This window comes from Poecilia formosa, unplaced genomic scaffold, assembly GCF_000485575.1.
Source record: "Poecilia formosa unplaced genomic scaffold, Poecilia_formosa-5.1.2 Scaffold348, whole genome shotgun sequence".
Classification (NCBI taxonomy): domain Eukaryota; kingdom Metazoa; phylum Chordata; class Actinopteri; order Cyprinodontiformes; family Poeciliidae; genus Poecilia; species Poecilia formosa.
Window position 1 is genome coordinate 143119 of NW_006800287.1, and position 16328 is coordinate 159446.

At 39.3% G+C, this 16328-nt stretch overlaps 1 protein-coding gene across 2 annotated transcripts; it reads right to left on the minus strand.

The window, feature by feature from the left end:
- Positions 1-55: 55 nt before the first annotated feature.
- On the minus strand, positions 56-15799 carry vwa2 (von Willebrand factor A domain containing 2). Of its 2 annotated transcripts, XM_007574272.2 has the most exons (14): positions 15616-15798; positions 10208-10269; positions 8314-8388; positions 7418-7551; positions 7218-7327; positions 6451-6648; positions 5717-5850; positions 5448-5577; positions 4284-4339; positions 4094-4201; positions 2988-3569; positions 1504-2055; positions 1019-1141; positions 56-371 (listed from the first exon to the last, which is right to left on the minus strand). In XM_007574272.2, the coding sequence occupies exons 2-14, from the start codon at positions 10257-10259 to the stop codon at positions 241-243; spliced, it is 2385 nt and encodes a 794-aa protein (XP_007574334.1). In that variant the 5' UTR covers positions 10260-10269; positions 15616-15798; the 3' UTR covers positions 56-240. The 2 variants fall into 2 exon arrangements, with proteins under 2 accessions (XP_007574334.1, XP_016517382.1); XM_016661896.1 differs by lacking the exons at positions 5448-5577; positions 5717-5850 and having other exon boundaries at positions 15616-15799.
- Positions 15800-16328: the final 529 nt, after the last annotated feature.

Sequence of the window (16328 nt, forward strand, 5' to 3'; positions counted from 1 at the left end):
CCTGAGCTGAGGTGAAGTTTGGGGTTAGGAATTGGGAACAAAATCAGGACACAGATGATGTTATTAGTTTATATTTTTAAACAGCCAGCACAATTATTATTCAGTCAGTATATAAAGACATAAAAAAAAACTTTACAAAAAGTCCAACATTAAATACTAAAAAAATAAACATCAGGTTTTGCTGTCCTCTAAAAACTCCCCTGATTTTGAAGTGTTTGTGTGATTTTTTTGTGTGTTGCGTCAGGCAGTGTGTCTCCGGCGGTGAAGTTTATAACGACGCAGGAGTTCCTGGTGGCTCTTCCTCTGTCTGCTCTTCTTCTTCAGACCAGCAGGCTTTGGAACATCCCCTCTGGATGAGTTTTTACCGCTTCCTGAAAAGAAAGAAAAGCGCAGAGCAGGTCTTGATATCTGCAGTCATGGCCAAAAGTTTTAGCTTAAACACAAATGTAAACTAGAGGAGTCGGGAATTTGAAGCATTTTCCATTTCCAGACGAGTTATTGACCTTTTACACGTGACGCCACCACTTCAAAACTCTACTCACTCCTATATATATATATATATATCGTCTAATAAGTATAATGAAAAATGTTGAAGAATTTGAGAAATAATTAAGGAGTTCATTCACTGCAAAAACACAAAATCTTTCCAGATATTTTTTGCCTAGTTTCTAGTGCAAGTAGTACACTTGAATAAGACCCAACCAACAAGTAACTTTTCAGTAGCTACATTTAAGTCAATAATTCCTCAATGCTGATTTTAAAAAAGTACTAGTTCCACTATAAGATCATTTCACCGATTTTTTTCCATGTTTAAGTGAAATGATTTGGCAGTGGAACTACTACTTTTTTTTAATAAATTTAAACAGATTACTAACCAAAAACAAGCTCCTTACTTGTTAGTTTTGTCTTACTTCAAGTGTACTGAAATATTTGCATTAGAAATTATATCAAAAATACTTGGTAAGATTTAGTTTTTTATTGTTTTTTTGTTTTTTTTTGCAGTGTTAGCAGCACTTACGTCTTTCGCAGTGTGGCCCTTCATAGTCGTGGCACTGACACCTGAAGCTGGCTCCTGAGAGGACGCAGATGCCGTCATGCATACACGGGTTTGGCTTGCACAGGTTCACGGGTTTTCTCACCTCTGACAAAAACAAAACAACTATTTTCATGCAAGCAGATCAGAAAAGCAAGTAACTTGGCAGTTTTGGGTGGAAAATAAAGATAAATAGGTATAGTTTCAAAGCCTGTTGTAGATATTGTATACATATATACTTTGCATAAGAACTTGCAGAAAAACTGCTAAATTGACAATTTCTTATTGCGTCCGTAATCAAAAACATTTCCGTTTTCCGTTTTGGTTTTGTTAGAGCCACAGTGGAGGGACCATAGAGCTACATGAGGCTTTATAGCTACAAGAATTAATCATGCAAAATTCAATAAAAGTGATTAGATCATGTCTGTTTTAGCAGCTTAAGGTGAACAAATGGTTTTCAGTATTTTTACCTGAGCACACCATCTGAACCAGCACGTCCTCAAAGTACTTGAGATCCTCATAACTTGGTGCAGAAATCATGTACTCCTCTGAACCTGCGATCATCAACACTTTGTCTCTCTGCATGTCTCCAATGCCAACCACAAAAACCGAAACTCCGCTGTCTCTTATCTTCTGAGCCGGGACGACGGCATCGTCCCCGCCCGAGCCGTCAGTCAACACCACCACAGCCTTGTTGACGCCCGGCCTGGCGCCGTTGGCTACGGTCAGGACTTTGGAGTAGATGTGGAGCAACGCCGCGCCGGTCGACACCCCGCCGCCCATGTAGCTGGCTTCACCCACGGCCTTGAGGATGGCAGAGCCGGACTCGTGCACGTCGAGGCCAAAAACAGTGGTGGCTCTGCGGTTGTAGGCCACCAGGGCGACCTGAGCCACGTCACGGTTTACGTCAAACTGGACGGAGATGCTTCGCACAAAGTCCTGCAGCGTGGCAAAGTTCTCGCGGCCGACTCCAACGGAGGCATCCAGGGCGAACACCAGGTCTACCGCCTGACCTAGACATCCTGGAAACAAAAGATGGAGAGTATTTAATATAAACATGAATGCATAAACCTTCTACTTACAAAGTTTAGGTAGGTAGAAATGGAAAACTAAAGAGAGACTCAAGTACAAAACCGTTTGCAAGTTGGAATCAGTTAAAGTGGATTTAATAGATTAAACATTAAATAAATGCCGCCGCATTTTCAGTGCTACTACATTAAAAATATATATTTTCATACGTTTGCCAGCAGTGAAACATATGAAACAATTTGGAGGTTGCTGTGAAATGCTTGAGTTTAATAACAGTTTAATATCTGGACTTAAAGCTGCATCATGCATCTTTAAGTCATTTTGCATATTTAACACAGTTTAACGGCAGAATGATGTACAGAAAATCTGAAAAAAAAAAAATCAAGCTCCTCCACCTCCTCACCGCTCCCAGTTAGATACAACCAATCAGAGCCAGGAGGAAGGTATTAAAGCTGCCAATCATGCTCATGTAGACGCTCCTAAATCTCCTAATGGCAGAGAAATAACTTACCATTAACTAGCTTAGCATTTGTGGCATGCTGTGATGTCAGGAATAACCTGAAGCATCGCAGAGAGCAAGGTTGAAGGTGTGAGCAGCGCGTACCGAAGCTTGATTGACAATGCTGCTGAGACTCCTCCAGGCTCTGATTAGTGGTTTCTGACCAAGTCATGTATTTCTGTAGTTAGCACTGGGAGAAGGCAGAGGGACAATTTTTTTTTTCACAGATCATCTGTTTCATACCAAACTGTCATGATATGACAAGACAAGAGTTTTAAAGAAATAATCAAAAAAATATTTTTAATAAATAAAAGTTAAGTTTCCACATTTTCCAAAAAAATAACTTGTTTAGGCTTTTTGCACATCTTTACCAGGCGTGTGAAATATCCGAGTTAGTGACACGGATCCTATCTGGGCAGCGTTTACCTTGCATGTCCACGCTGCAGATCTTGGCCTTCAGCTCCGGTATCTTCCCGATGAGCCTGTCCGGTGACGAGTACGTTACAGTTCTCTGAGGATTTCCCGTGATGTTATTCAGCTCCGCCTTCAGTCTTTCCGGTCCGACCCCTATCAAGAAGATCTCTCTGTCTCGCGCATATTTTGAGGCCTCCACCACGTCATCAGCAGCAGGTGTGGCGGCGAGCAGCACCACCACGCGGGGGAGGTCATCCGAGACGTCGGCGAACACCGGTTCGCTCACGAAGCCGTGACGGGTCACATGTCGGAGCGCCTGGCCCGTCAGGGTCAAACCGCCAGGTGGTTGCAGAGCATCCACAGCCTTCAGGAGATTCCTGGTGTTTCCTTTAAATCTCCCAACCTGGGCTTCCACTCTGGCCTCCCCACCGAACACGGCCAGGCCGACTTTACTGGGGCTGTCGGAGCTGATGACGGTCTGCAGGAAGCGCTTCAGGAAGGATTTGAGACGGAGGAAGCCGTCTAAAGTGAGCGTCGCAGAGCCCTCCAGCAGGAAAATCAAATCAATGGAGCAGTCCAAGGACAAAGCAGGAGCTGGGGAAGCATCAGAGGTCAGAAGTAACTAGTTACTTTTATTTGAGTAACTTTTTTACGAGGCTGCTCTTTTTACTTTTACTTGAGTAATTTAATTATGACGTATCGCTACTCTTAGTTAAGTAAAATTTCTGGATTTTCTACCCACTGAATGAAAAACAAACATGTTTTAACCAAAAATTCACCAGACACACACCTGCAGTTTTTGTTAAAGTTTTATGTTTTTTTTTTTTTGTTTTTTTTATTGAAAGAAACTGATTTGGAAAATATAATTTTGTCTGATTTTATTTTCTGATACATAAATTATTGTCATTTTCATCCTTAGAATACAAATATTTCCATTTAACTTTATATTTTGGCCCATTAGATTGTTTAATTTCTAAATATTTTTACAAAATATTGGCTACTTTTTACTTTCACTTCGGTAAAAATACGTTGACATAGTGATACAATTACCCACCTCTAAGAATTTATGGTTAAATTAGTTTGATAACAAAAGACTCTGAGCTCGGTATTTTACTGACCACAGTGTGGGTCTGATCCATACCCCGGTGGACACACACACTGGTAGCGCTCTAGACCTTGTGATACACAGGTTCCCCCGTTGAGACAGGGCTGAGAGTCGCAGGGATCTAGTGATGATGAGGAGAAGGTCAGCACCATCGAGGAGGGTAAACAGCAGCAGGAGCCAAAGGAAGGAGAGGATAAGTTCACCTGAACAAACGGTCCTATGGCAGACGGTCTGGTGTCTCTTGTAGACTTTACTGTACCTGCAAAACATATGATGGTGGTTCACAGTTTAGTTAATTAGCAAAGCCGAACGTTTCTACAGAAGAAGGATAGGGCCACTGGAAGAAAAAAAAAAAACGTTGACTTTTGAATTACCGTATTTTTCAGACCATAAGCTACTTTTTCCCAAAGCTTTGAACCATGCAGCTTATAACCCAGTGCGGCATTTCTGTTGTTTTTTTCTTCAACCACCAGGGGGCGCTTCAGCAGAAAGTGAATCATTGGAAGTCAAAATTGGAAATCAAAGAAGAAAATGCTAATTTTCTTTTAGAACAAGCACATGCTAGCGGCAGGCACGGTGGAGAAATGTTTTCAAACTCATACCCCCGAAGAAGTTCATATGATGCCGTTTTAAGTTAATAGCCGCTGCATGTAAGCTCGGCGTAACAAGTCCATGGTTCAGCGTTGAAGATGCAGGGCTGCGTCCTTAATAGCAGATTTATTAAGGACGCAGCCCTCTGCCGTGTCCTTGTGGACACAGCGAGAGTGGCGGAGATACCAGCGGCTTATATACGTACGTTTCCAGTTTTTAAAAAAAGTAAGCTTATAGTGAGGTGCGCTCTATAGTCCAAAAAATAGGTAATTCAATTCAAAGACAATTTATTGATCCCAGATGGGGATTAAATAACAATAACTCAATAACTCAAATTCTTCAGAGTTATTGTAGATGGTAATGGCAGGAAAGATCTCTTGTAGCAGTCTGTGTTACAGTGAATTTGAAGAAGCCTCTGACTAAAGACACTGTTTTCCCAAAGCAGATTCTTGAAGAGGATGGTGTGAGAAAATCCTGCTGTGAACTTAACCTTACGCTTCAAAAGCAATTAGTTATAGTGGATTTGATTAAATAGTACCATAACAATGAAGGCTGAATAGAAGCACAAGTCATGCTTCCAAGATTTTTATTTGTAAAACTGTTTAAATAATTTATCCTTTTCGTTCTAACACACAATTGCGGATTACTTTTCTTGAAATTTTAAGGAATAACCAGAAATAGTTTTCAAGCCTATAATTACAGTTTTCAACAACAAAATCAAACTGTGAAGAGTTTTAAAATTATTTTTATTTGAGTGAAAAGTTTTTCATTCTTGCCTGTAGAACGGGCAGAGAGACGTGTACGGGGAATATCCCTTGGAGCCTTTCCAGCACATGAAATTCCCCTGCAGCTCTTTCACCGTCTCCAGCGTCTTCCTCTCACAGGGGAAGGACTCGGCTTGACAGCCTGCAGGACAAGACGGGACACGACGAAAGGCGAAACGCCGAGGATCGGTTGATGAAAGGGAGGAAACGCAACGACGGATCAAACCCAACCAAATGAAGGAAAAGGTCTGTAGTGATGTATAATCGGAATCGACTCCCACCTGCCGGTGTAGCGCTGCAGAAAGAGAGCGCGCTCAGCGTAGTGGACACGCCGTTAACGGCATCGTGGAAATGATCGGCCAAGAAGACATGACTTTCCACTGGCTCACTGGCCAGAGAGTGTAATTCTTCCCATCTGTGAAACAAACCGAGTGTTAGCTGGTTTTGAAACTTCATCGCAAATTACCGCATGTCCTTGATAGATGTGATTACTATTTCGCAGATTTTTCCTCCAACTAGTCGGATATTTTTTACACCACAAAACTTTATGATCATGTGCAAAGCTTACAGTAAACTCTTTCCTAGGTGTATATAGAAGTGGTTTAAAATTAAAGGAAAACTTTTAGTTAAGAGAGAAAGGTTTGTTTAAAAATCTAGAAGCGAAAAGCACAGTTGTTCAGGTGTGTTGTGAGGAGTTAAATCTTTGTTTTTCACTATTTAAGTGAGTAAAAATGAAGGTTTGATTATGTTTTCTTTTATGAGTTTTTTTTACAGTCAAACTCATAAAAATGTAGAAAAATACACAGAAAAGATTCTACACTTTTTTCTGACTTACACTTTCTGGTCTTTTCTTGGACAGAAATATAAATATTATTTCCGTTTTAGTTTTATCTTGTTTTTTCCTTTTTTTATTATGTTTTTCTTTTCAGCATAGTGTGTTTTTCTTTTTTACTTGTGTTACTTGTGTGTGAGTAAAGGTTAAAAAAAATGACTGAAATTAATAATTAATCCTTACTTTGGGTACCGCAAACCGACCGCAAACAAAACCACGCCCGTCTGTTTCAGCTGCGCAGCGGCCTGGACCACGCTGCCCTGAGACCGGCCGTCGGACAGGAGGATGGCGACGCGCGGGACGCTGGAGGAGTTACGGCCGCCCGGGAAACCTTTCTTCAGGACGTATTTCAGAGCCAGGCCCGTCTGGGTGCTGCCTCCTCTGAGAAGAGAACGGTTTAAACAGAATTATTCACGTTTAAATTCAAATTTAAAAAATATATATCTATAATCCCGGAAGGGAAATTAAATAAATTCAGGTTTTCCCATGTGGAGTAGCTGCTCCCTGTTGTAAACCACAATGTTGCCATGGTTACGTATAGCAAAAATATAAAGAATTTTGCCAAAAATCAGTCCGACCACACAGAACCCAAAACAAACAGGTGTCCAAAAAATCAATTTTCTTCCAAAAAGCAGGAATGAATGTTTGGGAAAAAAAAGAACAAAATTTCAATAAAAGCACAGAGCTACTCCAACGTGCTGCCGCCTTCAGTGAACAAAAAGTCACATCAGCATGTAAATATGCGTCATCAGGAACCACGAGGTTCAGATACCAGAACATAGATTTTCTTGACAAAAAAGACTTTTGTAATTGAAAAATGCCAAATGAATGTGTGGCTGCTTGCTGGCGACACAAAAAAAGAACAGAGTGAGGACTCTTACTTCCTCCAACTCAGCTGCTATCTTTGCTTCTAGGGAAGGAACGGAGGCAAACCAGAAGTTTTCACACACCTGTATGAAATCTTCTTCAGGTGCTTCTTCAGCTCCTGCTTGGTGGAGAACGAGTCCAAAGAAAACTCAAGGCGAGGAACGGAGCCAAACTGAATCAAACCGACTCGCACCTGCACCGATCCAGAGGGGAAAAAAAGGGATGTTGATCGATTTTGATGTAGAGCATGAGGACGAAAACAAAGTTTGGATGGAAAACAAACCTTATCCGAAGCAACGTTCAGGGCTTCACAAAGCTTGACTGCGTAATGCTTGGCCCTCTCAAAGGTGCCCTTCCCGATGCTGTAGGAGCCATCCATGAGGAAGAGGACGTCTAAGACTGCTGAGCACTGCATCACTTCCCATGAACACAAAAATAGTTTCCATGTAGACATTCCTCCATTAAATCAACTTCCTCACACATTTGTGTTGTTTCACGGTCCAGTAAGCCGAAACGCTGCAGTTATTGTGCTGCTGACGGTAAAGAGAGTCTTTAACATCGAGGTCACTGGGACATTTTCTCTCATTAAATCCACTTTTGAGTCAGTTTTCACGTTTCCGTAGTTTTGATTATATAAATAGAGCTAATCTTGGTATGATCAGAGCTTTCAATGCTGTGCTAAGTTTAATTCACAAAACGTATTTTCCAGTAGATTTTGTAGATACACTTATTTTTATTTTCTTTAAAAAATGATGTTTTTATTGACCCAAATCAGCTTATTTATTAAATAAAACAAATAGTAGCACAAAAGCCAGGAAAACTGAATGAATTATTCTTATTTGACGACAGATGAAAGTGTCAAGATTGGGTTTAAAAGTATCATGAGGCAAAGATTTACACCTTCACCTGAACAATGGGGCAGAGGGAGAAATTGCTTGCCCTGTTTTTGTCTCTCATCTAAACTTGAATGCCTCTTTCTGTATTTTTTAACTAGTTGCTTACTTTTGAATTTGAGATGCGGTTTTGGTTTTGTTCTTGCATGTTCAAAACTTTCCAACTTCTCTATAAATGGCTTTTTAATTGGATGCCATTCTGCTCAACCTCCACTTTCTGTTTTCTACATTTGAAAGTTTTACATTCACCACATATTTTTATATTTTTACAGCATTAAATACTCACTTTCTGCTGCTGAGTTGATTTTTGCTATGTTCTCATGGCTGGTCTGGATCTCCTGCACAGAGGCCGCCTGTGTGACTGGGAGGGACATGGGACATAAAGATAAGGCTAAAAATCTAAATTTTCTTTTGAACATGTAATATAGAATTAAAACTCATATTATACGTTTGTGTCTGAACCACTGTTTTCCCAAAATGGTGACACAAAAACACTATGTTGGAGTTTTTGTGTCAAATTTGTTGAGGTATAAATAAGGATTGTTGAATTTTGTGGTGCGATGGTTGGTTTTGCGGCATCGGAATCGCGTCGTCACGGTTTTGGAGCGAATGGTAGGAATGGCAAAGAGAGGCAGAGAGAGAGAAAGATCCGATTCCTCGGATAATTGTAAAAAATATTCTGTACTCGATTACTAACATATTCTTTTACGACAGACCTAAATGATGTTTTCCCATAAACTGCCATATAATTGTGTTTCTTAAGGGTATGCAGGTGAAAAACTAATCAAACTCAAAACAATCAAACAGAAACCAAAGCGTGGCTGAAAACACAGGAAGTCTAGAAAAAAACACTGAATATCAGGGACGACTTGGAGAAAAGCCCAACCGCCAGAACAATGAACAAAGACAAAGATCCAACAGCGGGAAAAGCAAGGACCTAATAAAAAGGAGTGTTGCTGAGCTAGCAGCTAGTGGTAAAAGGAAAGAAAACGCATTACATAACAGTCATGATGACAATAATAATGTCTGACTACAGTGTCCATGACATTAGTCTTCCTAAAATGCCATAAACCATCAGTTCAGGTGACTAAAAGAGCCAGCGACCATTAGAGGGAAGCACCACCTGCAAACCAGCAGCAGCTCTGACCTCTTCACCACACTGACCCCGATTCCAACATCATTCAAAGTGAAAGCTCAGGGGCCGAGGTGGGCAGCTTTTTCACGGTCAGTGAGGCCTCAGAGCTCAGAACAAAAAGCTTGTCTGTTCACCGTCGGCCCTCTTGTGTCTGTAATGTCTGCAGAAATAATTGCAGTGGATTTCACATTAATTCCACGCAAGTCTGGGAACTTTTTGCTCTACAGTTTTACCTTTAAAAAAAAAAAAAACACCTTCGTCCAACATCTAATTTTCTAGTTCTGAATTATTTCTGCAATATGTTAGCAGGAGACTCACAGAAGAGGGTCTGGTTTTGAAAAGTTCAAAGTCTTAAAATGACCCATCATAAATTCTATGCCTGCTGCTAAAGCTGTCATTTTTGAAAACAACTTCAAGATTATATTTACCTCTAAATCCCTCCTTTTCCCTCAGGCAAATACCAATACTTCTGATTGAAAAGGAGCTGCGAAGATGAGGCAAAATGTTGCTTTGTCACTTCTATAACTTCTTTGCACATCTTGATATCAAAAATGTTGCTCAGTTGAGGGAAGGTAAAGGTAGCACAGGAGCTAACAGCAAAGAAAACTGACTGTTTTTTCTCGAAAAACAATAAAACTGCAGGAATTCATCTGAAATGTGATGCGGTCTTTAATGATTTTGTTGCATAACCTATCTCAGCATAAAACTTTATTCCTGACCTACTTTGTTTTTTCCTTGGTCTTCATGGTGCTGTTTGTTCTTTACTATGCTCCAACATGATTCTGTTTACTAATTGGGACACTTAATCAGGAAGGGTATTGTTGTACTAGATTTTATCTAGTGGTATCAGAGTAAATTGGGTTTGTACATATGCACTTCTTTTATGATTTGATGAAAAACATCCGAAATCAAACATTTATTACTTATTAGCGCAAGATAGCATGCAGAAGAAGAAATTCCACTATTTGGGCCAAATACACATTCCTCCATTATGATACCAACCAGACAATAATAACATGTAAAACAATATAATCCATTAACCAACCTTGAAGGAGCAGGAAAATGAACAGAAGGACAGTGATCATGTCACGGTGCATGTTGGGACACCTGCAGTCACAAACAAGAAAACACGCTTAGACATCAGCAAGAAAATACATAATAAAAAGCTCAGAAAAATAAACATTTATAAAAATACATGTTTTTGTTCTTCCCGAAACCATTACAGTACTACTAGCATTACTTTTTAAACAAAATCCACAAGTAAAATAAACCAAATCATTTCATCTCCCTTCATGTGTGAAAAAAACAATTTCAGCACGCAAAGCGGACTTCTTACAACCTTCCGCCCCCTAAAAAAACAAGATTAAGCACATGAAATTGTTTTGACTAGGCCGTAAAGCAGGAAGAACGTTGAATCTGATAAGCTTGGGGGAAGGAGTTCTGAGGAATGTGTGTGAAACAGACATTTAATTGGTGAGTTGGGGTAACAGCGCCTTGCAGAAGTATCCTTGACCTTTTCCCACATTGTGGTACATTGAGTGTATTTATTTGTTTTCTAGACAGAAAAAACGTAGGTCACAAATGTGCATTGAAAATGCAAGATTTATTTTTCTTTTTAAATAAAAATGTGGAAAAAAGTGAAATGCATTTGTATTTATCTCCTAGGAGTCAGTAATCAAATGTTACAAAGTGCACAACTAATACTACTTAATAAAAATACAGTTTTACTACTGTTTACTATAAATACATTTTACTATATCGGCACAATATGTTACTAAGAATAAATAATCTGACTTTTATTGAAGATCTTTTTTAAGCCATAAACTACTCGATGACTTTACCCTCTTATCTTCTAAAGCATTTTTATTTTTGGCACTCAAAAAATTCAGTTCTTCACAAATTGATATTGTTTACTGCGATGTTGTGATCCATCCATCCATCCATTTTCTGAACACCCTTGTCCCTCAGTGGGGTCGGGAGGGGTGCCGGTGCCTATCTCCAGCTAACGTTCCGGGCGAGAGGCGGGGTACATCCTGGACAGGTCGCCAGTCTGTCGCAGGCGATGTTGTGATATATTTCCTAATTATGTGACTTCTAAATATAGTTGGTGGCACTGGATTATATTTGGGGGTATCTGAGTAACAGGGTCTGCATCACCACACCTTTTACACGTGAAAAGATTTTCTCCGTCCAATCTGACTGAGTCTGAGTTAGAAGAATGAGCCAAAAATTCACTCTGAACATATTCATAACTGGCAGACGTACATAAAAAGTCTGTATTTAACACCACTGTTTTAGTTTATTGTTTGCATTTGTCTCCCACTACTACTTGTTGGACTTTCACTTTTAATTCCAATAAAACACATTAAAGTTTTTAAAGTGGAAAAATTGTACAACTATTCCAACTCACAATAGATTTTTGTATTTTATTTACTACGATGGGTTTGCACTATTAAAAACTTTCCCCAGACTTGATGGATTATATCTAATAAAAATATAACATGAACATATTACATTCAGGAGAACTTGAGCTGAATAGGTTAATTTGGTGAACTGATGGATGGCAGAGGGACTCAGAGGAATGCTTGTGAAGAGGCTGCCAACTTCTAAGACAGGTGTGTGTACCGTGTGTGTGTGTTCATATTCCTTCTACGTTGGCACGCCTATCTGCCTCCCACTGCAAGCATGCATGTCTTAAACTGCTTCCCTAGTGGAGAAAAATGAAGTTTCTTGTCATCAGGTCGTAGCAGAGCGTGTTCCACAGTGCGTCCATGTCCTGTGATGATGCTTATCGTCTCTGGTCTTCTCGGCTAGCCGTCGCCACGTCCACTCTGCAGATCTCTATCAGAGACACCGAGTCTCCTCTTAAAGCGACGTTCCGTCCTGCACACAATTCTATCTCTGTCTCAGAAACACACACACACACACACAGGGCCTCCCTGGCACGTCTGTCCTCTTTGCCTACCTCTGTGTGTTCAGCTGAGTGGCAGCCAGGATATTATGGCCCAAATTTATCAGCAGCCGGAGTTAATCGGACGTTATCTGCAGCTCCTCAAACTCTAGTGTGTGGCCAACAACGGCCAAAAAGTAAACAGAGCTGACAGATGGAGTTATGAGGTCGAGTTGTGAGCTCAGTTAACAACTTTTTTGCTTAACCTTTGTAATCCAGTCAGGAAGAGGGAAAAATTTTGCTGTTTATACTTTTAATTCTGCTTTCTAAGCACAGCCGGTTACTTTTTCTAGTGTTGTTTTGTCTGTGAACGTCACAAGATAACTGAAATGCTTTTCAGAGTAAACAGGTCAAAGACATGAGTGATTTCCAGCTATTTTTTAAACATTTTATCAGATTGTCAAAAGCTTTAGGGAGACAAAAAAAGACTCTAAACAAATCAAATGCTACTGTAATAGTAACCGCTATGGATACACATTTTAAGTTAGGTTACAACCACATAGTTATTAAAGATTTGGATTTTATCTGAAAGATAAACAAAAAAAATGGAGTTATGATCGTAATGCATGATGCTGCCACCACCGTGTTTCACAGTGGGGATTTGACTCTCTCATCTGACCTTCCAACATTGCACAGTATGCTAATAAACACTAGTAAGTACTAATACGGTAATTTCAAGAGGGAATTGAGCTGCAAAAACACAAAATCTTACCATGTATTTTTTTTGGTCTACTTCTAGTACACTTGAAATAAGACAAAACTAACTTACAAATAACTTTTCAGCAAGATATATACGCTGCTTTTAAGTAAATAATTCCCTAATAATTGTTTTTAAAAATTACTAGTTGTTCTGGCAGATTACTTCTTATGACAAGACATTTCCCATGTTATAAGTTAAAAAAATAAAAAAATACCAGTGAATCTGAAACTATTTTATCAATATTAAGAAATTATTTACTTAATATAAGCTCCTATATCTTGCTGAAAAATGTCACTCATTTCAAGTGTGCTAAGATATTTGCAGTAGTAACTGAAATACTAAGATTTTGGTTTCCCTGGTTAATGTTAGAGGTATTAGATTTCTTCCAGTTAAAAATTACACACACGTGTGCTTGTCTATCACATAAAATCACAAGAAAATATATCAATGACTCAGGATGCAACACAGGGTATAAATACTTTAGTGCGGGGCCATGAGGATGTTTTTAAACGACTCTGGAGTCGGAAAGTGCCTCCACACTATACACTGTAATTAGAAAGAAGTGCTACTTCTTGAACCGACTTCATAGACAATCCAGAGAACTAACCTGTATTTGTGGCGCGCGTTACTTTGGGAAACATCCTAACGGTTTAAATTATTGTAGGATGACTCAGCGGAAATAACCACATTTAAAACAACAAAGACGAGCGTGGAAATTCTTCTGTTTAGCGCAACATCTGTCTGATTAAAAGGTGCAGCTCTAATTCACGGCATAATAATGTAGACCGACGCCGTGGAATGTGTTGCAAAAGCAAGGTGGAAACCACACACAGAGAGGGATCAGTGTGCAAGGGGAAAACTCACAAAGGGTTAAAAAATATATAAAACTTCACATCGAACTTAGATTCAAGTAAAATGTTCAAATGAAAAAGTTGTCTGTGTAGAAATTGTTAAAGTTAGATCACAATTTTCCAATCTAGGGTTGCAGAAAAATCACATAAAATCCAAAGAAGATTCAATAGGTTGAGTTGAGCTGTTGAAGAAAAACATTGTGCAACTTTGCTTAAGAACACTAGAAACGGGAAGACTATTCTGTTTTAATTAATTCACAAAATAATATAAAATTGCCTGGAAATTAACTTAAGGAATTTGAATTATTTTAGCTGGATAAACACAGATTTTGTGCAATCTTTACGCTCCAGCTGTCAAACTAAAGAACTAAAACACAAATATGCATTTTGAGCCCCCTCCCTGCCCGGGGTGCTGTGTTTGATGTTGATTTTCATGGCTTTACCTTCTGGTTTGCAGGTTCAGGTCTGTCATAATTGGGTCATATGTCACGGGTCAGCACCAAAATGTTAACAGGTTATGATCTGACAAGCCACAGCAACTAGTTAACTCAATCAACTAACTAACTTGATTTTTGTAACTTTTTTACCCATTCAATTTATAATGTTTAGTTTTTATTCTATGCATGATTATTTTATTATTGTTTTGAATTCGGCAGTAAAAATTATGGCGGCAGCAATCCGCCAGTGAATCCCAGCGCACTAGTGTCACGTGATCAAAGGGGTTTAATTTGATTGGCTAGAGGCCGCTTGACTCGATATGTTGCTAATTTTTAATTTTTTTTTAGCTTGTGTCAACAAGAGGTCACTATCTTTGCAGGGAAGTGAAGGTAAAATTATTTGTGGACAAAATTGAAATGGAATTACATTTCTATGCAATTCTTACACAAGTTCTGTGCTGATGTCCAACTCCGCTCCTGTATCATAATATTTCATAATCAGGCCTCTGCAGAGTTTTACAACATAACAAGGAGGTAATTCAGCTGCTAATTCAGCTGTGTTGGAGCAAAGGCACATCTCCAACATTGTTGCTTCTCCTTCCCCTGTCAAGCAATTTTGTTGGAAAGTGACACAGTATCATGGCAGAAAACCTTAACAATTAAAATTTTCCTCTTAAAGTAGCCATCTTGCCTTTCTAATTCAAATCAGCTCCTCCCTCCACAGAAGCCCAGTTTATAATTGACCTTGTTTGGTTTTTAATTGTATTTATTGGTATAATTAAAGCAGACCATCCATTGGAAACTTACAGCTGAAAAAAATCACCTGATTTTAAATGGCAGCAGTTAAACTTGAACCTCCTCAGTAAATCTCAAGTCTCACCTTAGTAGACATTTTAAAATGGCGCAAGATGAAATAGAAGTTTTTCAGTTTGTTGTTGACAAAGAGAAGAGACAGAAAAAGGTGTTCATTGTCACTGCATGACTGATTGAAGAATGTAGTTGATATTTTTGTGATAAATCTTAAAAAATATATAGAGGCCATGCTTCCAAGAGGCGAAGTTGGAGGATTAAAACAATAAATCTTTGGTTTTTTGTTTACTTTAATCTCACTAAATATTTTTTAAAATAACCTATTTTACTGAACATGTTGCTGCTGCAGTGTCTGTGTACAACAAAATCAGACAATTACCTTGTTAGCTTGCATTGCTAACAGCATTTAGCCCAACTACCAAGCCAAACACCTGATTTTGAAGTTTGTTTTGATATCCAAATCCAAATTTGTACTCCGGAGAATTAAAGAATGCATCATAAATAGCCATCAGTGACCACTGTCTTCCACTACACAACCGTCAATACTTGAGTTCCACTAAGGGCAGTCCATGTACCACTAGTGGTATGTGTACCACAGTTTGAGAACAATCACTTTAAAATACCAGGAATGCACTCTACAATCCATCCGCGACTACCAAGCGATCAAAACAGAATTTACTCCATTTCAGGCTAATGTATCCTCACCTTGCGCTGCGCCGTATCCACCTTGCCTTCCAGAACTCCTCTCTCCGTTGCTGCTACTGGGTTTTTTCGCTTCAAAGAGCAACAACTGCACCTCCTGCTAATGAGCACCTCCAGCGTACCTGCGTGTCTCCTCTCATCCCGCAGCGCAAAGCCGGGGAAGGGGCGTACCCAAGAAACAAGAACCAACTCCCTGCCTTTTTTTTTTTATTATTGTGTGTAAAAGCGTCACAGCGCGTTGCTTTTTCTGTAAAGTTAATATCCAGTGATGTAACTTTTTCCATTTGCAAATCTAATCTTACCATAAAAACACATTTAGACATGAAAGTATGAATTTCTATAGCATAAGTACAAAGGTTATAAAGGCATAATAGGCCAACCCTGCACTGAGTGTTTTTGTGCTGATGACATCACAAGAGGTACAACACTGGCACTGATGAATGGTACTAGCACACATTAAGACAGGGATTTTTGATTAGATTTACAGATTCTGCGACATTAAGAAGAGGTTCAACGTATCTGGTTCAAGTCTTTTTTTTATTTCTTCTATTCAGCTTGTGCAATTGTTCCATGTTTTTGCTAGTACAGTGGTAAAGTCTGCAGGCTGCAAAGTGACATTTTCTTATTCTTTATGTCTTGTGTTGACTGAAATGATGACGGTATAGTCCCAGCATCAGCACACTTTGCAACAACTTAATTTGGACCTATTGCAAATT